The 26,303-nt window shown below is 44.8% G+C and overlaps 2 protein-coding genes and 1 long non-coding RNA gene across 14 annotated transcripts; 1 reads left to right on the plus strand and 2 right to left on the minus strand.

Annotated features, from left to right (window-relative positions):
* Window positions 1-1,129: 1,129 nt before the first annotated feature.
* On the minus strand, window positions 1,130-15,897 carry SMTNL1 (smoothelin like 1). Of its 8 annotated transcripts, none has more exons than XM_074231488.1 (10): window positions 15,673-15,897; window positions 14,493-14,559; window positions 10,819-10,960; window positions 7,743-8,629; window positions 7,371-7,521; window positions 7,219-7,249; window positions 5,704-5,868; window positions 4,508-4,622; window positions 4,185-4,336; window positions 1,130-1,529 (listed from the first exon to the last, which is right to left on the minus strand). In XM_074231488.1, the coding sequence occupies exons 4-10, from the start codon at window positions 8,625-8,627 to the stop codon at window positions 1,385-1,387; spliced, it is 1,644 nt and encodes a 547-aa protein (XP_074087589.1). In that variant the 5' UTR covers window positions 8,628-8,629; window positions 10,819-10,960; window positions 14,493-14,559; window positions 15,673-15,897; the 3' UTR covers window positions 1,130-1,384. The 8 variants fall into 8 exon arrangements, with proteins under 8 accessions (XP_074087589.1, XP_074087588.1, XP_074087590.1 ...); XM_074231487.1 differs by lacking the exon at window positions 15,673-15,897 and adding an exon at window positions 15,372-15,482; XM_074231489.1 differs by lacking the exon at window positions 14,493-14,559.
* Window positions 15,898-20,729: 4,832 nt separating this feature from the next.
* LOC141516747 (uncharacterized) lies at window positions 20,730-21,781 on the minus strand. Of its 2 annotated transcripts, none has more exons than XR_012476780.1 (2): window positions 21,474-21,781; window positions 20,730-21,158 (listed from the first exon to the last, which is right to left on the minus strand). It is a non-coding gene; the product is annotated as an uncharacterized LOC141516747 (long non-coding RNA). The 2 variants fall into 2 exon arrangements; XR_012476781.1 differs by having other exon boundaries at window positions 21,279-21,781.
* Window positions 21,782-21,851: 70 nt separating this feature from the next.
* TIMM10 (translocase of inner mitochondrial membrane 10) lies at window positions 21,852-26,016 on the plus strand. 4 transcript variants are annotated; one of them, XM_074231496.1, is made up of 4 exons: window positions 21,861-21,934; window positions 22,848-23,183; window positions 24,089-24,199; window positions 24,820-26,016. In XM_074231496.1, the coding sequence occupies exons 3-4, from the start codon at window positions 24,129-24,131 to the stop codon at window positions 25,019-25,021; spliced, it is 273 nt and encodes a 90-aa protein (XP_074087597.1). In that variant the 5' UTR covers window positions 21,861-21,934; window positions 22,848-23,183; window positions 24,089-24,128; the 3' UTR covers window positions 25,022-26,016. The 4 variants fall into 4 exon arrangements, with proteins under 4 accessions (XP_074087598.1, XP_074087597.1, XP_074087599.1 ...); XM_074231497.1 differs by lacking the exon at window positions 22,848-23,183 and having other exon boundaries at window positions 21,852-21,934; XM_074231498.1 differs by lacking the exons at window positions 21,861-21,934; window positions 22,848-23,183 and adding an exon at window positions 21,978-22,257.
* Window positions 26,017-26,303: the final 287 nt, after the last annotated feature.

The following is a 26,303-nucleotide window of genomic DNA, read 5'->3' on the forward strand; positions in this document are numbered from 1 at the left end:
TCAGATCCTTGGAGAGAGATATTAGGTCCCTTAGAAGTCTTCTCTTCCCCAAAGTAACCACCCCCATTTGTTTCAGCATATCTTTTCATAAAATGGTCTTCTTCCCAACCTGATGCTCTCTTCTGGACCCAATCCAACTTGTCAAAGTTCTTCCCACAATATGTCAGCTAGAACTGATTTCAATAGTCCTGCTGTAGCCTGACTAGGGTAGAGATACAGAGGGACTATCTCCCACATTCAGGATAATGTGCTCCAAAAAGTCCAAGATCACATTAGCTTTTTTGGCTGCCAAAAAACAAGGTTCCATATTGAGTTTGCATTCCATGAGAATCCTCCATCTTTTTTCAGATAGTGAATGAATGGTTGGTTGACTGATTGATGAATGAATGAATGACTGGTCAAGCTGCCCCAGAGGACATTTAGTGATCAGAGATGTACCCTAAGTTTCAGGATGATGGAAAAAGTCATTTTCCATCTCCTTTTTATGGGGGGGGGGGATTGGGGTTAAGTGACTTGCCCGGTCACACAACTGATAAATGTCCAAGGTCATATGTGAACTCGGATCCTGTTGACTCCAAGGTCAGTGCTCTACCCCTTGGACCACCTAGCTTGCACCCCCTCCCCACTTCTAACCCTGATCCTCTTGTGACTACGTGTGGTTTGTCCCCAATGGCCAGAAGTTTAGCCTAGCTTGATAATGGCGTGTTATACCCTAAGCATTGAATATAGAATCACAGAAAATGAGTTCAAATTTTAACCTAGCTGCTTACTGTGCTTAGAAAATTTGCTTGACCTCTTTGGTGTTCTTCCCCCGTAAAATAGATATACTACCTAATACTAAAGGAGTTCCCTTTCTCCACTCCTGTCAGGTGTAACCCCTAAATTATATGGGCTAGAATTCTAGGAAAGAGTTAGGAAGTTGACAGTCAGACCATTTGGGTTCTTGTTCCATCCCTTCCCCCAGATTAGTTGTGTGATCTCAGTCAAGTCGTTTGCCCCTTAGTGATGTCTACTTCCTCATCTGTAAATTGGGGACCATAACACCTCTCCCATGGACCTCCCAAGATTTGTGTAGGTTGGAATAGAATTGAGAGATGATTTAAGAAGTTAAAAAGCAGACAAGAAGGAGTGTTCTTAGGAAAGTTTGTTTGGCCTGCTCTGTGGAGGCTGTTCCTTATCTTGGGGTAGAGATCGCATGTGCTTGGAGGCTGGGGCATGGACACTGAGAATCCTAGGTTCTGAGTCTGCTGTCCCATCTGCCTCTCCTTCCCCATGCCTTCCATCATTGCCTAAAGAGCTCTGAGATGCCAAAGAACAAGAGGAAGTCCCATCAGGAGCAACCAGATGTCTTTCTGGACTGCTTCTGCTGGAGGCAGCCGGTCCCTTATTTCTTCTTGGTCTTCACCAGGCCCTTTTGCACAAGGCTGCGGTACAGCTCCTGGATATAGGTGTAGACACATTTGGAGTCAGGGACGCTCAGCCGGACCATGTCATCTACTTCCAACAGCTGGGCACAATCAGCCAGATTTCTGAGGGTGGCAAGCACAGAGAGTCAGTGGGACAGTGGACAATGGGTGTAGAGCAGGCCCTGGGGTCACTTCCCTGGACCAGAGTGCTCTCCATTTCAAATGAAGCGGTTGCACTGGATGATCTCAAGGGTTCTTTCTGGGACTGAGGCCTAGGAGAAGGTGCTATGCATCCTGCAGATTACCCCCAGAATACTGAGAGAGAGAGAGAGAGAGAGAGAGAGACAGAGACAGAGAGACAGAGAGAGAGAGACAGAGACAGACAAAGAGACAGAGAGAGAGACAGAAAAGTATGTTTCCTTCCTGTCTTTAGGAGAGCTCCATTCCTCAAGAAGTAACAACAGGCTTGCATGCCTTATTAAATCTCTGGACATACATGGATCTCAGCAGATGTCAGAGGAGGGAGAATTTTTCATCTCACAAGTTTAATTGATTCCCTTCTGAACAAAGTCCATTCATCAAAGTGCTGCTGCTAGTTTAAGGAGTTGCATAGGACCTTGGGGAAGTTAGAACTGGCAGGAGAGGAAGAGGAATTGTATTGCTTATTTCTGGGCTGCTGTGAGTCCTTCATTATGTTTTCTGTGGGATAGAATAAAGGCTGTTCTGTCCTACATATACACACACCCTTGCCTTGAATAATTGTGTGAAAGCTTTTACCTACATCTATGGAAAGTTAGACAGAAGTGACATTTGAATTATATTCTGAATTTCCCAGAGTCAGCTGAATGGGGAAGGAGAGGCAGATGGGACAGCAGACTCTCCAAGAATTTGCAAAATGAAGTTCTTAATACCTATATTTATATATATTTAATCATATATATATATACACACATATATATGATACTATCATTTTTTTCTTCTAAGGAAACATCTAAGATCTGAGGATGTACCTCAGAATGGGACCTAGATGGGACCCAGGTGTTCTGAATCAGGGTCCCTACATATCCCAATGCAGAAGTGAAGAGGAGCACAGCTCTGCCATCTTGCTCAGTGGTGCCTGGGAACAGCTAGTAGAAATAATGCTAGCTAATATCTGTACAAGGTGTCCCAAAAGTTGTATGCTTGAACAACTTAAAGTTTCACTGTCTTTTGGAACATTCTGTATAGGCTTTAAAATTTGCAAAGTGTTTTGTGTGTATTTTCTTACTTGATCCTCATAATCCTCACAATGCTACTGCTCTTAAACAGATGATGAAGATGTTGAAGGCTAAAAGTAATCCAGGGTCTTCCATTTGCTAAGTATCTGAGGCAGGATATGTGCCAGCTCAGACACACTGTCCAATGCACCAGACTGCCTAAGAAATAGATGTCACATATGATTGCTTCCTTTGCTGCTTCTCTACAGTTTTCTAGGAGATAATAGGGATCTATTGGAGATGCTTTTTTGGGGAACAAGTCAACTGGACTAAAACCTCAAGCCTGGAGCCTTGTCTCCATGGGTGCCCCACCTTCAGGATGTGGGAAGATTTCAAAAAACGAACTACAAGACATTCCAGTCACTGTAGTACCTTAAGGAGAAAAGGCAATTCTAAGGAGAAAAGGCAATTCTTTATTTCTGAGGAGCAGAGATTTCCAAATCCATCGTGCTGTGGAGGGCACCAGATAATATCTCTGTCTTGCCCTGGTATGGGGTTGGGGAGGCAGAGCCTGAATTTTAGTGATTTGTCTAAAGCCTTTTAGATTCTCCCACTCATCAGAACTAGCTTGGGAAATTTGCACATACTTGGGTCAGGACTAGCCCTCTGATCTTTGTGGGAAAAAAAAAAAAGACTTCAGAAAAGAACTCGTAAGAACTGAAAGGGATCTGAGCACATGAAACTTTAGAACTTTAAAGGAACATAGAACACAGAACGTTAGACTTTAGATCTAGTAAGACCTGGAAGGGTCATTGATACACAGAATAGTAGAGTTGGAAGGAGCCTGGGAACTCAGAATGCACAATATTAGAACTGGAAATGGCTTTGGACCACAGAATACAGAATAATACTTCTGAAAGAGACTTTAGAACACAGAGTGGTCAGCACTTGAAGGGCCATCACTATGGCTATACTAGAGCTGGAGGGATCTTAGAATGGAGAATGTGTATTGTTAGAACTGGAAAGGACCCTGGAACATAGAGTACTAGCTCTGAAAGAGATATGAGAACAAAGAGAGTCAGCTCTGGAAGGGATATCATAACACAGAATACTAGAGCTTGGATAGAACCCAGAATGCTAAAACTGGTAATAACTCTGGAACACAGAACACAGAACAGCTGATCTAGAAGGGATCTTTGAACACAATGTTAGAGCCAGCTAAGTTCTAACATAGCACAGAATAGTGACCTTACTGTACAGGATAATTAAGATAACTAATATTTATAGAGCTCTTTACATAATATCCACATTTCTCATCTAACAGTAAATCTGTTGTGTGGGCATCACAGACATTGTTATCCCCATTTTACAAAAAAAGGAAACTAAGACTCAGAAAGGTTCACTCACTGACCCAAGGTCACCTAGCTAGTAACTCTCAGAGGTGGGATTTGAATCCAAACCCAACACTGTCTACTAAGATGAGGACCCTGAGGCTCAGAGATCCCTATCACTCATTGCCTTAGCATTCCTCCCACCCCCATCTGAGTGAAGAACACCATCCTTTTAGCATTTACTAACTTACTCAGCAGTAGTGAAAGCCAGGGTGAAGTTCTCCCTGCGCTTCTTGGGATCGAGTTGAGTGTAATCAAAAGCATCAGGGAAAAATTTGTGGATAAGAGCACAGAAGGCCATTCCACTGCTCCAACTGGAGGAGAAATTCTGAATGTCCACATGCTAAGGAATGAAAAAGTTGGTTCACGGTGAATCTCTTGGCCCCATCTCCTCTAGGTCATTCTCCCAACCATTATCTCTCAACTGCAAAAACCATCCTGGAGGAGGGGATCCCTGGCCCTCCCCGAGAGTCTCAAGTCCCAATCTTTCCCCTGTGCGGGTTGCAGCTCCCACCTCATATTTTCGAGTCATGGCTCGACACCACTCAAGCAACATGTTCCTGACGCTGCCCACAGCTGCCCCTGCTGCCTTGGCATTCCGGAAAAGTGGGGCAGGGCCTGTTGCTGCCCTGTTTGGAAGAGAGGAGGGTCGAGGGCAAAGAAGGTATTAAAGATCAGAAAATAGTCAATCTGAGAGGAACCCTAAAAAAACCCCAAGAAAACCTTAGGGCCATAGAACCTAGAAAACAATTGGAGATGGGAAGATTCCTTTTCTTGAGTTCAAATTTGACTTCAGATACTTACTAGCTTTGTAGTTCTAGACAAGTCACTTAACCCTGCTTGCCTCAATCTCCTCATTGCAAAAGTATATTTTTGCCAAGAAAACCCCCAAATGGGGTCCTGAAGAATCAAACACAACTGAACAACAGTAACTGGGGAGGCACCTCACTCTTTCTCATTTTACAGATGAAAAAAAGAGAGGTCCAGAGGAGTGATATGATTTCCCCCAAGAATATACAGGGAGTAATAATAATCACATTTATATAAGTACTTTGAGACTGGCAAAAGCTTCAAAATAACCTTATAGAAGAGGCACTATTGGGGCAGCTAGGTGGTGCAGTGGATAGAGCATGGGCCCTGGAGTCAGGAGTACCTGAGTTCAAATCCTGCCTCAGACACTTAATAATTACCTAGCTGTGTGACCTTGGGCAAGCCACTTAACCCCATTGCCTTGAAAAATCTAAAAAAAAAAGAGGCACTATGATCTCTATTTTATACCTGAAGAAATTGAGGTTGAGAAGTTAAGGGACTTGCCCATGGTCACACAGCTCCTAAATAGCAGAGACATGATTTGCACTTAGATCCTGCCTTCATTCTTTTCATTGTGGAACTAGCTGTCTGAACAGAGGTGGGGCTGGGATTCCAATATAAGGTTTCTGATTCCAAAGCAGGGCTATTTTTCTTTTACTCCATTGCCTCCCACCCTTTGTTCTATAGAGGAGGAAACTGAGAAATAAGGGAGACAAGCCCCAAGTCTTACATCTGTCTCCATCATTTGTATCAAGGAGCTTCAACTTGTCAGTCTGCATTTGGCCTGGACCCCTTGTCCCCTTTCATCAGTCCAATCCTGGCTCAGCTAGAACTCCTTAAAAGAAGATATTCTGGGCAGCTCACTCTTTATCTTGGGCTCCCCCAGCCTCAATGCCTTACCCCCCAAACTTGTCCATGATGGCTTTTCGGTTCTGAGCCCGAGGCCCTCGGGGTCGAGTTGGAACAGAGACTCTATGTTCTGATGGCTTCTCCTTCTTCTCTGAAGAAGTAGAGGGACCTGAGGGACCTGTGGGACTCTGGGGTACATCACTGGGAGAGGAATCACTATAGACAAAAGAAAGTCAAGAGAGAGAGGTCCAGAGGGACTGCATTTTGCAAGCTGAGGATGAGACAGGTCTGAGGTTAGAACAAAGGCTCTATGGGTGTTTTTTAAGGGGAAGGAGAGGTGCCTTAAAAAAAATCAATCAACCACTTTCCTAATATAACTAATATGGAGCTATGTTTAACATAGTTATAGCCAAATCAGATTGCTCACTGTCAAGGGGAATGGGGAGGAAGAAAACAGTGGGGAAAAAATGTGGAACTCAAAACCTTACAAAAAGGTGAATGCTGAAAACTATCTTTGCATGTAATTGGAATAATAAATTTAAATGAAAAATCAAACAATTAACAAACATTTATTAAATGTCTCTTATGGATCAGGCATAGTGTGTGATCCTGAGTATACAAAGACAGATGTGAAATGATCTCAGGAAGCTTTGATACTCTAGTCAAACTGTTCTTTCTGTTGCCCAAACTCAACATTGCATATTCTGCCTCAAGGATAGGACTATCATCTCATCTTTGCTCTCTGGGCTTCCATCCCTCATCTGCATGTCCCTAATGACCTCAACTTCTTACATCTTTGCCCCCTATAAAAGTTCACCCTCTCCTCAGTTGAGTTGCTATCTCCCTTTGGGTGACCAGCCCGCTCTTGGGGAACATAATCCTCCAAATATGCCTTCACTTTAGGGACTCTCTTTACCTCCTTTTGCATCTTCAGAACATAATACAGTGCTTGGCAAATGTATAATAAATGCTATTTGCTTGATTGTTTGCTGGCCTCCATTCCTTTGCCTCTTAGACTGCCTACTTTCCTTCAAAACTCAGCTCAAAGCTCAGATGCTATCTCCTACTCCAAGTCTTTTGCTATTTCCATCCCTCCTCTTTAAATTATCATGTATGCTTATCTGTTTTCACTTTTTTATCCTGCTCTCCCATTCACCCAATAGAATTCAGGGTCACTGAAGCCAGGGACTAGTTTGAGTTTGTCTTTGTGTCCTCAGGGCCCAGCAAAATGCTTGGCATAGAATGGGCACCAAATGAATGGCTGTTGGATTCAGTTGGGAATCTTGAGCCCTCATTTTAAAAATACCCTCCTATCTAAGTGGAGTGTAGTCTAGATTGTACTCTAAACAAGGGCAGAAGGGTTATGTGTCCCCAGGGAGTCAAGAATATTGTGTAATTGGCAATAGAGGAACACTTAGACACAGCCTTGTCCGGGACATGATGTTAGCATAACCAAAGAGGCCTGATGGACTAAGAGAGTGGGAGATGAAAGGCTGACTTATAAAGGGTGAAGGCGAGAGAATGGGACTGAGGCTTGGGGGTTGGAGCCCCAAGACCCAATCTTACCTGGCTGTTGGACTCTCTGGACCAAGAGTATCTGAAGAGAAATTAAAGGAGGCATCTGTGGTAGTTGGAAATGTGCTTTCTTTCCCACTTCTTTCTATTATTCCATTCCCCTGCACCCTGACTTTGCCCTCCTCCATTCTGGTTGCATTTACCTGGGCTGAGGGGCAGTCCCTCTTCTGTGGGGCTCTCTGGCCACTCCTCTGGTGAGCTAGGCATTGCTCCCGAGCTTTTTCCTTGCTCCTCCTCAGCTCCATTGCCTGCCTCTCCATCAGTACCACCTACCTCCTGAGAGGAAACAGGCTCCTGTGGGTCCCAGGCATGTACATGCATAAAGTATAACCAATTCCCAGGAACCCACCCATTGCAAGTTGTTTTGCGGGATAGAGTTGTATCTTCACTCCTTTATAGTCCTGAAGCCCTCTGAGCTAGTTCATACCTCCCTCTTTGCCTCTATGGGTATGTTTGGAAAGAAGACACATTTAGAGACACCCCCCCCCCAACAAGGAAAAACTAGATTTCCCCACCTGGATAACCTGAGTGTCAGAAATGGTTTCTCCCTCCAGTTCTGAGCAGGAAGTCTCCTCATTCCCCTTCTCTGACTCTTTTGTTGCCCCCTCTATTGAGTCGCATTTGGCTTCTTCTCTAGCATCCCCTTTTTTGACTTCAGACTTGGCTTCCTCTTTCCCTTCAGCCTCTTCTTTGGGTTCAGACTTGGCCTCCTCTTTCCCTTCAGCCTCTTCTTTAGGTTCAGACTTGGCCTCCTCTTTCCCTTCAGCCTCTTCTTTGGGTTCAGACTTGGCCTCCTCTTTCCCTTCAGCCTCTTCTTTGGGTTCAGACTTGGCCTCCTCTTTCCCTTCAGCCTCTTCTTTGGGTTCAGACTTGGCCTCCTCTTTCCCACCAGCCTCTTCTTTGGGTTCAGACTTGGCCTCCTCTTTCCCACCAGCCTCTTCTTTGGGTTCAGACTTGGCCTCCTCTTTCCCTTCAGCCTCTTCTTTGGGCCCAGATTTTACCTCCTCTTTCCCATCACTTTCTTCTTTGGGCTCAGACTTGGCCCCCTCTTTCCTATTATCCTCTTTTTTCAATTCAGACTCAGCCTTTTTTACCCCATCTACCACTCCCTGAGGTACAAGTTTGGTCTCTTTTTCATCAACCTCCTTCTTGGGATCAGACTTGGCTTCCTCATCATTCTCTATCTTGGCCTTAGCCTGGGTCGCCCCTATTTTATTTTCTTCCTTCTTGGACTCAGTCACTTTTATTTCTGCTGATTCCTTGTCAGATATCTTGTTGGTCACATCATTGACTGACTCTTCCTCTGTGGAACATCCACTCCCCACAGTTCCAGAAGTATCTGTTGTTTGGGTTGAGGCAGTGGTCCCATTCTGAAGGGGCTTTGCTTTTTCCTGTTCCATCTCTAGAAGGAGATAAAACACACAGGAATTTGGTTAAGCCTTTTGTCAAGCCCTGCCACAGAGCAAACGCTTATTAAACACCTACTGTTTGTTAGGATGTTGGGACAAACAAAAAGTTCAAATAATAATAACTAACATTTGTTTGATGCCTTAAGGTTTTGCCAAGTGCTCCATGTGCCTTTATTTGCTATCTCATTTGATCTTTGTGGCAACCCTATGAGAGAGGTGCTATTATTTATTCCCTCCTTACAGATAAGGAAACTGAGGTCACACAGCTACTGTGTCTGGGTTCTTTATTCTAAGGCCAGAATTTCTACACCTGCACCATTTAATTGTCTCAGAGGGATGAATGGTCCTTGCTTTTTCAGCAATTATAATTTTGTAAGGGAAAATTATATATATATATATACACACACACACACACACACATAATAACATGTGCTCAGTGCACAAAAGAGAAGGTGTGGTGGGCTGGGGAGAAGAGGGAAGGTTCTGAATTTGAATTTTGACTTTCTACTTTGTCTGGAGCAAGTCATATCCCCCCTATAGATCTCAGTTTCCTTTTCTATAAAAGGAAGGGATTGAACTAGGGGGTTGACCTATGAGTCAACCTCTGAGGTCCCTTTCAACTTGAGATCTGAGATTCTATGAAGACATTCCAGGTCTAGGGAATGTGTCTTCTGCTCAAGAGGAGGCAGGAAAGCAGAGGGTATAAGAGGGAAAGAGAAGATAGTCAGGGGATCAAAGGATTTGGAATTGGAAGGAACCTCAGAGATCATCTAGTCCAGGCCTCTAAATATTGAGGATGAGGAATTACTGGAGGCAGCCTGGTGTATTGAGAGGAGGGGTGCCATGAGATCAAACTGCAAAGGTTGGTGGGTGCCAGCCTGGGTGCTTGGACAGGGCCTGTGGGACAGGTGTGACCTAGAAAAAGTGTCTGGGCTATTCATTGAAGCCCTTTCAGTACGAGCCTATAGCACACTGTATATATTATTTGTGTATCATCTATATTGGGTTTAAGTTTAGTTGGAAGGTTTGGTTGCTTTAGTTTCTTTGGGGAGTAAAATTAACATCCTCTAAGAGGAAATCTTCAGAAACTTTAAAGTTGCCAAGAGCTTTACATAAAACTTTTTGTTGTTCATTCCTTTTGGTTGCATCTGACCCTTCCTGACCCCATTTGGGGTTTTCTTGGCAAAAATATTAGAGTGGTTTGCCATTTCCTTCTCCAACTCATTTAACAGATGTGGAAAATGAGGCAAACAGGGTTAAGGGACTTGTCCAGGGTCACACAGCTAGTAAGTATCTAAGGTGAGATTTTAAATGTATATCTTCCTGACTCCAGCTCCAATACTATATAGTAAGCACTGAATAACTGCATATTTCCTTCCCTTCCCTTATGAGAATCAAGTGACATTACATATGCAAAATGTTGGGCAAACCTTAAAGTGATAAACAGTTATCCTTTCCAATCTCAACTTTCCCCATTAAGGTTCCAATGTAAGGGTAGCTAGGGGGCACAGTGGATAGAGCACCAGCCCTGGAGCCAGGAGTACCTGAGTTCAAATCTGGCCTCAGACACTTAATAATTACCTAGCTGTGTGGCCTTGGGCAAGCCACTTAACCCCATTGGCTTGCAAAAATAAAAAAACAGATTTCAATATATTAAGAGTTGGTATAAGAAATTAAATGGGAATCCTGGGGGCATTTTAGGGAAGCTGCAGATGACACAGAATACATGCAGAAACTCAGAAATGCAGAAAATACATGTATAATACTGTTTAATATCAACATTTCTTATCTCTTAACATCATAATGATTCAGACTTCTTCTCTAGTACAAACGGAGGACTAAAACATTTTATGAGGATTTTCTAAATTTCTGGGGTATCATGCCCCTCATCGCCTGGATGTGGAAGGAATGATTGAATAAGGATAATAGTAACTAACATTTACAAAATGTTTACTGTGTCAATCACCTTAGAATAATTAATTCATTTGATTCTCACAATGATCCTGGAAGGGACATGCAATGATTTTTCTCATTTTACAATTGAGGAAACCATGACAAATGGCTGAAATGATTTATCCAGGGTCACATAGGCTGGATTTGAATTCAGGATACATACATCCACACATGTATATATATGTGTGGATGCATATATATGTATATTTTTGCATACACATAAACATACCTATTATTCTATCTCTGTCCAACTTCCAGTGTTCTGGCCAACAATAATGAGAATCCCCTAATTAGATTTGCTGGACGCAGTGGGTTGAGAGAATCGTATTTCCTGTGTTTGCTTCCCTTGCTTTCTGCAGGCTTCACCCTTGCTGTGGGATTAGGGCAGAACAAGACAAGGTAAGGAATATATACAATTAACCTGGGTCCTATTTACTCACATATCCTTACGGTGATATCCAGCCTGGATGGTTGCTGGAGACTGCTTCTCCATTCTCTTGCCCCTCTTGGGGGGTCATGTTACAAAGAAAACAACTCTCAAATAGGGTCCCTAGTGATGAGTCAGGCAGGAGGAGGGGCAGGCAATCCTGTCACTGTTTAAAAATATTCCCTGACCTTTGCACAGTTATCTTCTGGAGCTGATAGTGTTCCTGCCACCTGGATGTATGTGTATGGGGTGGGAAACAGGAGAGAGGCAGAAACAAGAAGGCACAAAGAATTGCCTACTCTGATCCTCTTGGAGGAGCATTATTGGACCAAAGATATGCAACTAACTGAACCCTCTGATTTTACAAAGGAGAAAACAGACCCAGGAAAATTAAGTAATTTACCAAAGTCATCTAGTGGGACAATGGGACTTGAATCCAGATTTTCTCTTCTGAATTCAGTCTTTTTCCTGCTTACCTCCCTCCCATATAAGAATGAGGCCTATCAGGCTTAGCTTTTCCTTTTGGTAAATTAGGAGCTAAAGGTGTTTCCAATCCTCTTGAAGATGACTCTTGTTTCCCTCCAGCCAAGCCACCTTATCCTTCCCCTCTCCAACCCTCTATGGTTTCCTCCACCCTCCTTGTCCATGGTCTACTGCCTGCTTCCGGTCAGTCTATAATGGGATTGCCCACCCTAAAGAGAGCACTGAAAGGGGAGTCCCGAGATCTGAATGTTCCTTTCAGCTTTGGCACTAGTTACTGGTGAGGTATTGGTCAGCTTATGTCCTCTAATTGAGCCCTTTTTTTCTCATCTCTAAAAGTGACAGGTTGGACTTGATTATTTCTAACCCCAAGGTGTTTAATTTGGGGTTCATAGTCCCCTATCATCCCAAAGGTTGACCATGGATAGATTGCACAGGATCTGTGAAATTGGTGGAGAAAAAAAATCACATCTGCATTTTTCACTGGTCTCAAACTGAAATGGGTATTTTCCTTGAATTGTAAATGTAGACAAGAAATCATTCTTCTGAGAAAAGATCCCTAGGCTTCCCCAGACTGACAAAGGGATCCATGATTTAAAAAAAAAGATCCCGAAGAAACCTGGTTCTAACTCCTTATGCAGAGACCATATATTAAGTTCTCATGTCCCATCCAACTCTGATATTCTGTATCTCAAGTCCCTTCCAGCTCTGCCATTCTATGTTCTAAGCTCCTTCCAGGCTCGGTCATTCTATTTTCTATCTTCTAACTCTGCCATTTTATTTTCCAAGCTCTCTACTAGCTCTGGTCTAAGCTTCTACTTAAAGACATATTATAGTGTTCTAGACATTATTGGCAGCATACAGAAAAATATATGACAGCTTCTGCCCTCAACGAGCTTACAGTCCAGGTGAAAGATAACATACACACACACACACACATGCACTGCACACACATGCACATATTTGTATGTCTATGAAGCATTAAAGAGAATATTATTTGATAAGAATTGCATACTATCAGTAAGAAATCCAGGCAAAATAAATCATTGCCTGCCATTTTCCCAGGATACACCTGTTTGATGCATTTGCTCTTTTCTAATCCATCCATCTGTTCAACCCAGACACACTTGCTCTTCCATGAGGATAAGTGAATTGTATTCTCACATCTACTCATCCATGGGACGTCTCTGATGGAGGAGACCCTGGTTCTTAAGCTATTGTCAGCAGCCCCCCCCCCCATACTCTGTTAGGTTCATAGAACTATAAAATCTAAGTATTGGAAAGGAGCAGTCCCAATCTGCTCAGACATCCCTTTCTACAATATTCTTAAGGTTTTCTTGAGGTCTTCCAGTTAGAGAGAACCCACTGTATCCTGTATCCCCTTCTGCGTTGGGACAGCTCTAAGTGGTAGGAGGTTTTTGGAACCTGAAATCAAAGTCTGCTTTGCCAAAACTTCTACTCGTTGAATTATTTCTGCTCCACCAGGACCAAGCAGGAAAAATCAACTCATTCTTCCATGTGAAAACCCTTCGGATACTAAAAGATGGCTATTAAGTCCCTATCGAACTGATTCTTTTCTAAGCTAAGCTTCCCCAGCCTCGTTGATATATTGTAATCTTCAAATGGTCAATCTCCAGTCCCCTAACCATCCTGGTTGTCCTCCTCTGGATGCACTCCAACTGGTCAATTATTTCTTAAAATATGGTGCCCATAACTGAACATACCATTCTATATGTGGTCAAACCAGGTCAGATGACAACAGGATTTTGTGTTCTGGACATTAGGTCTCTCTTAATGTAGCCTAAGATCACATTAGCTATTCTTGGCCACCATATTGTGGTGTTGACTCATATTGAGCCTGTAATATATGGTTTATTTTGTATTAACTCATGGCTAACCACACCTCCCCCATCTTCAACCCACTGAGTTAATTTTTAAAATCCAAGTATAAAGCTTTGGACTTATCTTTATTAAATTTAGTTCATGATTCTAACTCATCAAGGTTTTTGTTTATTTGCTTAATTTTTTTTATCCTGACACCATCTTCTAATAGTGTTTTGACCTTGATAATCAATCCATCAGTCCACATATATTTAATTAAGCATCTACTATGAGCTAGACATTGTACTATGCACTGGAGATAGAATTACAAAGCATGAAGAATTTTGCATCCTGGCTTACATTCTGATGAAAGACACAAAAGTATGTCTGTAAATGTATATTACATAAATATAAATAGTAATAAAGTAGTTGAATATAAGGTAATTAGAGAGAGGTGATGCAATGGGTACAGTGCTAAGCCTAGAGTCAAGAAGATTCATTTTCATGAATTTAAATCTGGTCTCAGCCACTTACTAAATATGTGACCCTGCTGGGCAAATCATTTATTCTATTTGTCTCAGTTTTCTCGTTTGCCAAATGAACTGGAGAAGAAAATGGCAGACCACTCCAGTGTCTTGAAGGAAATGGCAAACTACTCTAGTATCTTTGCCAAGAAAACCTAAAACAGGGCAGCTAGGTGGCACTGGCCCTGGAGGACCTGAGTTCAAATTTGATCTCAGACACATAATTGCCTAGCTGTGTGACCTTGGGTAAGTCACTTAATCCCATTGCCTTAAATAAAAATTAAAAATAAAAACCCAAAACAGGGTTGTGAAGAATTGAATACTAATGAAACAACTCAACAGCAACAAAATCAACAATTAGAGAGGGAGAGACTCCATATGTCTGCTCTCTGGGGATCAGCCTAGCTAAGAATAGAGGATTATCATCAGATTAGCTACAGGTTAATTGTTTTTTGCTCCCCATAACTTCCCCCAAATCACCTTCCACATCATGGAGGGCCACAAACTACAAGCTCCTCCAAAGAAGAGAGTACCCCAGGGATGAAAATGGAAATCTTTGGGGAACTGAAGTGGTGTGTGTACACATACACACACACATACACACATAGTACCAACACCTTTTCCCATGCCCATTCACAAGCCCACACTTACTGAACTTCTTTCCTCATTCTCCCCAGCTCTGTCTCCCTCTGACAAAGGATCACGGGGGAGCCCAAGACTGTAGAATATATCAAAGCATGCAATGGTGAGGATCCAATACCCCTTATGGACCCCCTTTCCTTGTATATCCTTAATCCCCCCCCTCCATCTCCCCAGCCCAGGATGAGATGTGGGGTTGGTAGCTGGGCCTAGATGTAGGAATAAGGGACTAGAGATGACTTCCTATCTTCATTCCTCCTTTGGGTCCTTGATATCAACTACTTCTCATTCCATTTTAGCTTCCTTGGAAAAACCCAGAATGAAGGAAAGAATTCCAATGATCTCTGGCTTTACAAACCCTAAGAATCACAGGCCATCCCTGAAAATGTGAAACCTGAATAGCAAACTGCCTCTTTAGCTGGTGAAGCCGCCCAGCTGAAGGCTATCTTAGCTATAGATACTCTTCTTGATTGACCCACAGGTTTGTTCTCATCAAGGATTTTCAATGAACAAACAGTCAAGTAGGATTTAGGAACTCTTGGCTTAAATACTAGGTCCTCTAGAATCTAGAGCCTAGATGACAAGCCATAGAGAACCCAACATCACTGTCTCTGGACTATAGAATCTAGAGTCTGAGGCATGGGGTACTGTTAGTCCCAGCCCCATCGATGATTGGGCAGATAGCTTTGGAATATTTACTCCCTCTCCATAGACCTCAGTTTCCCCATACTACAAAATGGAAGAATTGGAATAAATGATTTCTGAGGTCTGTTCTATGAAGCTAAGATTCTATGATCAAGGACCTTGGGAGATAACAGGAGATTGGAATGGGGGAGGCAGGAAAAGAAGGATATAGTTGGGTGGCGGGAATGGGGCTGGTATGCCTCCTACCTGCAGCTGCCCTAGTCTGGGTCTCCGTTTGCGTCTTCCTTCCACCAGCTGTACTGCTTTACTCCCTTATCTTTAAGCCCATGCTGGTTTTTGCCCTTAATTCTGAGGAGTCCACCTCCCACCTCCTCCGTCATCCCCCCCCCCCCACCAGGACTGTAGTCAGCCAGGGGTCATTGTTTATGGTTCGGTTGGTACAACACCCGTCTGGGCTTAGAGGCTCATATTTCTAACAAGAGACTGACAGGTGGCATCTCTCAATCTCCCCTCCCCCTCTTTCAGGCAGCCCCTGCCCTCTACTCACCTTTCTACTAGGTCCTCTAGCCTAGTTAGTCTCTTAGTCTTACTCCACTGGTACATCAAGTCTTGACCAGTAAGCAAACGGAATAGATGGCCAGCTGATCTGAATTCTGTAGGAAAGGGGGGGGACCCTTGTATTCTATCAGCCTGCAGCCCTTCTAAATGATCCTGCCCATCTTAAGAGACTCCTGGCTTCTCCTTTCTTCCCAGTCGCTTCCCAAGTTTCCCCCATCTATCTCTTTCTCCTCCTCAGAGAGAGGCAGCTGCACAAGGGTAGATTAGGGGAGGGAATTAGAAGCAGGAAGATTGCTGCCAGCTTCAGGGATCATGTCCTCAGAAATGATGGATGATATTAATAATAGTAACTGACTTTTATATAGTGCTTTGGGGTTTCTAAAATTATATATATAGATCTATACATTCACATGTACTTATAGGTACATATATGTTTATATACATAGACTGATTTGATCCTCACAACCCTCCTGTTAGGTATTACAGTATTGGTATCCTCATTTTACAGACAGAGAAACTGAGGCTCAGGATGATATAAACTTCATAGAACCACAGAAGCTCAGAATTGAAAGGGACACTAGAAGGCCTTCCCATCCAATCCATACCTGCCTTTAGGGATGGGATTTCTAGTTGGTTTGGTATGTAAAGTCCTTTGCAATCTAGGTTCAGTTTATCCAGAATTATTAGAGTTCTTTCCTTCATAAACTCTATATTCTAGCCAGTATGGCCTGCTTTAATGTTGATCTCTTACCTCAGTGATTTATCTAGCTGATAAAGATAATCTAGTGGATAAAGACAATCTAGCTGATAAAGGGCCTTCCAAACTGGTCCTCCCAGTTTGGAAGGCCCTTCCCTTTATTTCATCTCTTGGAGTTACTTCTAGCTTCCTTCCAGGCTCAGATCAAGTGCCACTCCCATAAGGAGGCTGTTTCAGATTTCCCCAATTGTCATCATTTATATGTATGTATGTAGGGAGAGTGAAATATTATTAGTGAAATTGTAATCTCCTTAAGAACAGGGATTACCTTTATTTAGTCTTTTATTCTCAGCACTTCTCACAATACTTATCTGGCACCGAATAGGTACTGAAGACAGATAGATTGATTAACTGACTGTATGAAAGTCCTCTCTAAAACATCTAATAATTGGTCATACAGTCTCTTTATGCCTATCTCCAGCGATAAGGAACTATTTCATGAGTCATCCCAATCCACTTCTGGACAAATCTTTTATTAGAAAGATTTTCCTTATTTTGAGCTGAAACTTCTCCTTAACCTTCAGCTTTTCTTCCTGGTTCTGCCCTCTAGGGGATATTTAGAATATATTTAATCTCTACATAGTCATTTCATATGAAAATATGAAAAAATAACCATTTTTTCAATTGAATTTTATTATATCTTTCCAATTCATGCAAAAAATAATTTCTCAACATTCATCCATTTGCAAATTTATGAGTTCCACATTTTTCTTCCCCCCTTCCCTTCCCCCTCCCCATGGTGGCAAACAGTGTGGTAAAGTTGTACATGTATAATTCTGTTGAACAAATTTCCCTATTGGTCATCTTGTGAAAGAAGAATTAGAACTAAGGGAAAATTTAAAAAAAAAACAGAAAAATAGAAAAAAAATATAAAATAAGTTTTAAAAGAGTAAACATAGTATGCTTTGTATTATACCCAGACCCCACAGTTTTTTCCCTCTGGATGTGGATGGCAGTGTCCATAGCAGACCTCTCAGAATTATCCTTGATCTCTGAACTGCTGAAAGGAGCCAGTCATTCAATGTCTTTGAAGAATGCTATTATGTCCCTCCTAGGTCTTGTCTTCTTCGGGTTGTTTTTGCTTAGTCATTTTTCAATCATGCCTCCATTTGGGGTTTTCTTGCCAAAGATAATGGAGTAGTTTGCCATTTCCTTCTTTAGCTCATTTTATAAATAAAGAACTGAAGCGAACAGGGTTAAGTGACTTTCCCTGGGTCATATAGCTAGGAGGTATCTGACTAACCTAGCTCCTTTAAGTTAAATCTCATCAGTTCTTTTAATGGGTATATTATGCCTCTAGTAGAAAATTAACTCCTTGGAGAACCAATTCAGGTTTTTGTTTATGTCATTGTATCTGCACTGCCTAGCAAAATGAGTTGCACACAGTAGGTATTTTAAAATTTCTGTGGAATTTCAATTGTTGAAAGCCATCCCAGCATCTTCCAACTTGGAAAATATCCTTCCTAAAATATCACTTCCCCAAGGCTAGGGAGTGATGGAATCAACATCCAAGGTCAGGTCTTCTTTGGGAAGAAATCCAGGGGTCTCCTCAACTGCCTCAGGGAGGGGAAAGGAGAATGAAGAGAAGAGTTGTTGGCTTGAAAGTTGACTTCAGTGACCCTTGCCAACTCTACTGCTGTCCAGCTCCACTGAACAGAAGACTAGAATCCACTCCAAGACTAGCCATTTATCCCTGCCTTTGTCCTCACTATCAAGATAAACATTGGCATTTTATAGATGAGGAAGAACCGTATCATGGCAGAGTGTACAATGTGTTGGACTGGGGGGGGGGTGTCAAAATCCCTGATTAAAGAGCTGTTTCTGAATGACCAGGGAAATGCCATTCTACCTCTCAATTTCAAGTTAAATGATGACTTCCAAATGATTTGGGTAGGTAGAGAGCATTCCCACAGTTCTATGGTATATTTTAGTTCAGGAAACTGAGGCTCTGAGAAGTAAAATGATTTGCCTGGGGTCACACAATTGATGTGTCTGAGCTTGAACTGAAACCTCCTGCTCCCGGGTCCTCTTAATTCTGCTAGGTTCCCAGACAGAAAGCTCTTCCATATGTCCCAAACTTGCCTGCTGTCATTTAATCCCAACCCCTCTTGTTCTATCCTCATTGGAGATGGAAAGCAGCTGGCCATCATCTTCCCTTCTAAAACCCAATGATATCCATTTATTAAACCTACCACCCACTTTCTCATCTTCTGGCTAAATACAATAGTTCCTTTTGAGTCTAATTCCTCAATCTTTTCATCATCTTAGTGGTTTTTTTTTTAGATCTTCTCCAATTTCTCCCTATGCCCTTTAAAATCCAAGGAGCCTGTGGGGGCTGGAAAAATGTTCAGGGGAAGGGAACTTTACTGTGTCCAGGCTCCTTTTCTTATCCTGTGTCTGGGTTTTCTCCATCTAGGAGAGAACAATACTGACCCCTGGTGAAATACAATGATAAAACTCTCTTCCATGGAGGGAGATGGAAGAAACTTTAGCATAGCAAAGTTGGGAAAATGAGCTGAGCAGAATCTGGACAAAGCACAGGAGCAAGTGACTGCCTAAAGGAAGCATCTGGGGTGGAAAGTGGAGGAAGGATGAGGAGGGAAGACTATTGGGTACATAGCTGGAGGATATTAGTTTTGTGACATCTGTCTGGAACATTTCTTTCTTTGATTTCTTCCTCCATAAAATTAGGGGATTGGGCTAAATCATTTCTGAGATCTCCTTCTCTCCAGATATATTAATTCCATCAGTGAAATAAGAGCTGCTAGGGGATAATACACTCCTAACTAAAACAAACAAACAAAAAAAGGAGAGCTGGAAGGAGGAATTTTGGGGAAAACATATCATTCCCTCTCCTGATCTTTCAGAAGCAAGGCTTCAGGAAAGGATCAGAAGACCTAGACACAAATAGTCTTGAAAGACATCCAAACTGTCTATTAGCCTATTGGAGCTATGGAATTAATTGAAAGGACCTGAAGTGATTGTCCAGTCCAATCTGTTGATTTTACACATGAGGAAACTGAGGATTAAAGAGGTAAAAATGATTTATCCAGGACCATACTACACATTGATAACAGATTTAGAATAAGAACACATAACTTTGTGACCAAGAATCAAGAAGGAAGCCATGGTGGGGAAGTATAGTTTAAAAATAGCTTCCCTCCCTTCCGTCTCTTCCTTCCCTTCCCTTTCTCCCAATCATCCAACAAGTATTTATAAAGGACCTACTATGTGCCTAGCATTGTGCTTGGTCCAAGAACTTCAAAGAAAAAAGGAAACAGTTTCTGTGCCCAAGGAACTCACATTGTACCAGGGAAGATCTTTGCCGCATGGTTCAGCACAATGACAGCCCATGCAGTAGGAGCTTACTAAGTGTTTGGTGACTGCCCCAGCCCCACATGCGCAGGCAAACGAGTCATTTCTTAAGCTGTGATAAAAGAAGCAGATGTTTCTCTTTAGAGTTTAGATCATATTGCTGCCCTTCCTTCGCTTTCTTTTCCCTCCTGAGCTGTTAACAATCTGCCAATTAGGATCATAGATTTAGAGTTGGAAGGGAACCTAAAGTTCTTTTGTTTTATAGATGAGGAAACTGAAGTCCAGAAGCTTAAGTGAGTGATTTGTGTCCAGGTCACAGTGTATAAGTGACAGAGCCAGGATTCAGACTCAGGGCTTCTAATTGCCACATGCACTAGGGGCCTCTGTTTCCTTATTTGTAAAATTAGAGCATAAAATTCTTCCCAGTTCTATTTCGAATTATAAGGTCCATTTCAGATCTAAAGTTGTAGGATCTAGAAACAGGTGGCAAATAGACAAAGCCAGGAAAGAGTGGCTTGGAAAAAGAACCCTGGCTTTAAAGTCAGCAGGTCTAGATTTGAATTCTAGCCTAACCTTTTGGAGAATTCTGGTACTTCTAAGGCATCTTAATGACAAGATCTCTCAGGTGCTTTAGTGAGCCAGTTCCCCCAATATGGTAAAGTCTATGTGAAGGCAGTAAAATGGCCCTGGAGATAAGAGAGTGTGACATGGTGGGCAGAGCAATGACTTTTGTCAGAGGATCTCAATTTGAATCCCAGGGGAGAAGTGACACAATTACAGAAACAGCCCTGAAACTGGAGTCCAGGGAATCCAACAGGAACCAGAATCCTTTTAGTAACCTGACAAGCGGTCATCCAGTCTTTGTTTTGTTTGAATACCTCCTCTGAAGGGATGCCTCCTATTGTTGCGGATGAGTTCGGTGTTGCCAAATAAAGATGAAGAGGCCTTGAATGAATTCACATACATCCCTGGGATTTAAAACTGCTCAGGATTTATTCTGGAAGGCTTTCAAAGTGTACAGATTAAATTCTGTTCTCCTCCTAGAAAAAGCAGTAAGCACTTTGAGGACAGGCTAGGTGAGGTTTGAGAGAGAGAAACAGAGAAAGAGACAGGATAGACAGCCGTAAAGGCAGGTTTTGTCCATCCACACGGTATAAGGGCCCATGGCTCTCCAGCAGGCCTTGGTTAGGAGCATGCGGCCTCAGAAAGAGAGAGATGGTCATCCTTGCGAGGTGAAGGTAGGGTCAAGAAGAGAGAGAAGGGGCAGTGCTGGTCTTCCACTTAAATGCCCTTCTGCAGCGGGTGTGGTCTGGCACCTGGCCCAGGTGAGCTCCCATAGGCAAGCTGCATACGGGGGCTTCCTGCCCCGAGGTACACCACGTCCGAGTCCAACGTGTCGTTTCCTGTCACACATACAAATCTGACATTTAACAAGGGAACGCTTTGCGCTTTCCAAGCTACACATGTGAGCTCAGAATTCCGGGCGTCGCCATCACCCGGCCAGCCAGTCGGTGGCGGCTTACCCGAAGCCCAAGGGGCGCCGAGCGGGTGGGCCCGGGGGCAGGAGGGCCCGCGTCCCGAGGGGCCCCCGAAGCCCCAGGGGCGGGATAAGGCTGCCCAAATTCCGCGGCCTCGAAGCCTGGCAAAATGGGAGGGAAGTTAGATTAGGGGGAAACTGTGACACTCAAAATAAATAACATCTTTAATAACTAACTAACTAAATACATTCTGTCGCCCTGCAAAGCGCCCTGCTCTCGTCGCCAAGGGAACCCCGAGTCCTGGGCACAGCGGGGGGCTGCGCGGCCGTGTCTGGGGGCGGGGGGCTGCGGCTCGCCCCGGGCCCCACTTAGTGTCTGAGGCCGCGCCGCCCCTTTTCTGGGGTGCCCTCGCCGGGCCTGGATCTTGGGGGGCAGAAGGAGGCCCCGGCGGGGGACCTCCCGCGCACGTGCGGCGGCCCTCGGTGACGTCACAAAGGGCGCCGGGCCTCGGATGTCCCGCCTCCGGGCCGCGCCGCCCGCTCCTTCCGCCTTCCCTCTCTATGGTCGCGGCCCCCCTCGCCTTCCTAGAGCGGCCTCGCCCTCCCCCCGGGGCGGGACTTCCTGTTCGCCCGGGGCAGGACTTCCGGTTCCCCCGGAAGTGGCTCCGGGCTTTGGCCGCCGCCGCCCAACGCTGCATCCAGGTGAGTCCGCGCTGTGGCCGGGGCTCCCGGGGGCCCGGGGCGGGGGCGGGGCCGGCGGCCGGTGACCTGTGACCCCAGCCCCGCAGCGGCCCCCGTCACCCCTGACCCTCATTCCTGCCCCAGCCTCCCCGGCGTGACCCTTGACCTCCGTTCCCCTCTGACCCCGCCGGGCGCCCCCTCCCCCCTCCCCAGCCGGAGACCTCGCTGGACCCGCGGGGGCCCGGGGCCCCTCGTGTTTAACGAAACGTTGTCCGTGACGGCCGCCGGCCGGCCCAGACCCCCGCCCATTTGTGTTAGCCGTTTCCAGTGACCTTGGCATCGAGGTGCTGCCCCTGGGGGGCGGGAAGGGGGGGGCTTCGCCGCCGTGACGTCACCGGGCCCCATCCAGGGGCCCCTGAGGTTGTGGGTGAGGGCCGAGCCCTGGGGCGCGAAATGAGAGAAGCCGGCCTGGGTCCCGCCGCCCTTAAAGGGCCTGCCAGGGGGGCGTGATGGCAGAAAGGCCAGGGCTGGCAGTGCCCCCGCTGCCCGCTCTGTGGGGCCAGGCCCACAGCACTGAAGCCCCCGGGCCGGGTCCGTGCAGAATGACCCGCACGTCCTGGCCAGCCCCTTGTGCAGAGGGAAACCAGACCGGGGCAGAGGGCGTTAATCTCATAACAGCAACTGCCCCCATTCGCACCCAGGACGCTGGTCTTCTCGCTGGCCACCGCCCGCCTTTCTGGGTCTCTTCTTGGCCCGTCTCCCTTCCATGAACATCCTTCAGGTTTCCCTCTCATTTACCCTGTGTCAGACTTGCCTTCACATGACCCTTGGCATGTTGTCACCCTCATTAGATCAGACCATTCTTTTGATTTCCTCTGTGCACTTAGCACAGTGCCCGAGTGTTTAATAAAGGTTTGATGACTTGACTTGATAGCACCTATCAGAGCTCCGGATCACCTAGTCCCCCTTTGAGAGGGTCTCCAGGAATCCGGAGGCACTGGAGGAATTAGTTCTGCAAGAAATCATCCCCCCAGGAGCGGTAAGAGGAAAGACCAGTCTTGCTCAATGAGAATGCTCACTTTGTTGACCGTGGACTGCTGACCTTTTTAGCTATGGCTGATGTTCATCTCCTACAACATAAAGGGATTGCCGTAGAATTGATGGAGGGATTTCTTCGCAGAAGAAACTCCCTTCCGCTGGTGTGAGGGACTGCCTGTTACATTTTAATCTGGTTCCTGTTGGAATTTGATCCTTGCTTCTCCTAGACCAGGCAAGAGAATTATCATAAGCTCTAATAGGTCCTTCCAGTTTGGAAAGATGGGCTTATGACAAACTGCCTGCTTGTTGATTGATTAACTTGACAACAGACCAGCTGATTAGGTTGGTGGAGAGTCATTACAGAAGGGCCAAAATTCTACACGTGGCACCTTGTGAAGCTGTCTCCTTAAGGCAAGAAGTCAAGGAGATCTGTCTGGGTTTGGAGATCCCACCCTAGGGCTGGTAGGGACTCCAAAGATCATCCTATCTAACCCTCTTTTACAGAGAAGGAAACTGAGGCTCAGAGAGTAGGAATGACTCAGTTGAGGGCTGGTGCTTTCAGCTCTGGCCCTCAGTTTCCTGTATTGATGGTTAATGATATCAATAATCACACAGTAGCTCCTCTTTTTTTGTTTGACCATTTATAAAGAAGCTTCTTTTTTTAATTCTTTTTTTGATTGGAGTTTTGTTTTTTTCAAGGCGATGGAGTTAATGCCCAAAGTCATACAGCTAAGTAATTATTAAGTATCTGATGGTGTCAGATTTGAACTCGGGTCCTCCTGACTCCAGGGCTGGTGCTCTATCCATTTCACCTCCTGGCTGCCCCTATCAAGTTTACTTTTTTAAGAACCCTGTTATTCCCCTTTTACAAAAATGCCCTGAAGAGGTTAAGATATATTTCTCCAATTACTCAGGAAGTGCCAAGGTTGTGACTCTAATCTAGTACCTGGGTACTCATAGTACCCTCTACTTTTCATGTTGCAGCAATTTCTAGCTAACTTTAAACTGAGATAGAAGAGAGGGGAATGAGTTGTTAAAGACAGGGAGCAAAGAAGGTCACCATCCAATCTTGGGGTAAGACTCCCTAAGGGTGAATGGGTGCTGACAAGGTTATCTGCCTTCCCCCCACCACCCCAGGACCAAGGAAGCCAGATCCACTGTGGCTGGAGGGTCTGTGATGGATCCACTTAGGGCCCAACAGCTGGCCGCTGAGCTGGAGGTGGAGATGATGGCTGACATGTACAACAGGTAGGGAGAGAGATTGTCTTTTCCAGCACACACACACACTGGGCTTGCCCAGTTCATTTCAGGAACATACATGGTGTTCCTTGTGGGTTCCTCAACAAAGAAATGGCATGATCTCTTGCAAATTGTTGGGTTGCATCTCAGGGAGCCGGTCTGCAGGGAGGGAACCCTGCTCCCTTCTTCCTCTATCTGTTCATGGGCTTGTTTGAGCTTACAGTCCAATAAAGCCAGTCCTAGCTAGAATAAACACACAATTCCTAAATCAAAACCTCCAAAATACAATTGGAAATGTATTCAGAATAAAAGCTTTGCAAACTAGCAATTGGTAGATATGCAGATATGTTAACTTTTTTTTTAAAGACACTATTGGCAAGTTATCAACATGGAGTGTAAGCATTTCCTGGAGTTGGAGGTAGCAACACAGCATTGGGTTTGGGCAGGAGAGAAGGAAAGAATGGGACAGAATTCGGGGGGGGGGGTATGATGGGGTAGGGAGGGGGCCAAGAGAGTTCAGGGTTGATGTTTTGCATAGTAGAGTGGTATATGCTTACCAGGAGCTCCACCAAGTAGAGTGAGAGCTCTTGGAGCACTGCAGGATGTTGAATGGACTCTGGCTTTTCCAGGATGACCAGTGCATGCCACAGGAAGTGCGTCCCTCCTCATTACAAGGAAGCCGAACTTTCCAAGGGCGAATCTGTGTGTCTGGATCGCTGTGTCTCCAAGTACTTGGACATCCATGAGCGAATGGGCAAAAAACTGACAGAGCTGTCCCTGCAGGATGAAGAGCTAATGAAGAGGATGCAGCAGGGCTCAGGGCCGGTATGAAGGCCCCCAGAGACAGTGAGCACCCAGCCCTGGACTGCAGCCCTCACCCTTTTTTTTGCACTTGTTAATAAAAATATTGGTGTCTGTGTGTTGTGTTTGTGAGGAATGGGTTATTTCTCCTCTCCTCAGGGAGGCCCTGGAGCCCGGGGTTCCCTGGGAGCTTTCTCTTGTTGCTGGTCTGTCAGACTATGAAGATATATATAATCTCTTACAGAATTTTGGCCAGGGACAGAGTATCCATCTTTGTGCCATTGTCTTGAGACATCTGGAACATGATCACCTGCTAATTGTGGGGTGAATAAAATGGATGAGCTGATTTGGAGTGTAGAGTTTGGATTTACAAGGGTTTCCCAACTTCCCTGTCTTTTCCAGACTCGTGATTGGGAGCAGCGTTGCCCTGCCAAGTACATACGTCCCTGTTTCTGTCAGCAGGTGGCGCAATCAGCTCATCCAGAGCTTCGGCATATTTAGGGCTGGCAGAAGTGGGAGAATGGATTTATTTTTTCCAGGATCGTTGAGATTTTTGAAATCTTAAGTAGTTTCTCTGCCTAGCTTAAGGTGCTGACATGATATGTCTCCACTGGGTTGGTTCCTCATGTGATCTCTCAGGCGATTCATGCATTTAAATGTCCTGGTGAGCTATTTTTGCCCCAAATTCTGGGCGGGAAAGAAAATAAGGCTCATAGTAAATCCTGCCCATTACACAAATGCCATTTAGGTCCACTTTGTGGAAGTGATTTGTCCCAGATGACACAGGAATTAGTGGAGAAACAGGGTGAAACCTTGTAAATCCTATGTTGTTTTTTTTCTGGTGTTTACAAGGCACTGGGACTGGCCGGATGTCACGGAGCTAGGTGATTAAGTATCTGAGGCCGAATTTGAACTCGGGTCCTCCGGACTCCAGAGCCAGTGCTCCATCCACTGTGCCACCTAGTCGCCCCTCATCCTGTGTTAAATGGGTCGTACCCGTTATCCCTGGAACAAGCTCTTGCCCTCAGGAAGCTTACACTCTGGCAAAAAGAGAAAAAAACGTGTTTTCGGAGTGTAGGAGAGTGAGCCACCCCGAATGGTAAACAGTTCTCCCTGCTGGCGGCCCACATTGGCCCTCAGCACGGTGGTGGGTGCTTTGGAATGGGACCCACCCGGGTGGTGGCTTATAGCAGCCCCTTCTGGCATGGCCAGCTTTGGAGCTGACCCCAGGAGAGTTCCTGTTTTAGAAAGGTGAGTTAGGCGGCTCCTTGCCCAAAAGTGTTCTAAGGCAGTGGGGTTGGGGGGAGAAAAA

The sequence above is a fragment of the Macrotis lagotis genome, chromosome 3 (genome assembly GCF_037893015.1).
Source record: "Macrotis lagotis isolate mMagLag1 chromosome 3, bilby.v1.9.chrom.fasta, whole genome shotgun sequence".
NCBI classification, from domain to species: Eukaryota; Metazoa; Chordata; class Mammalia; order Peramelemorphia; family Peramelidae; genus Macrotis; species Macrotis lagotis.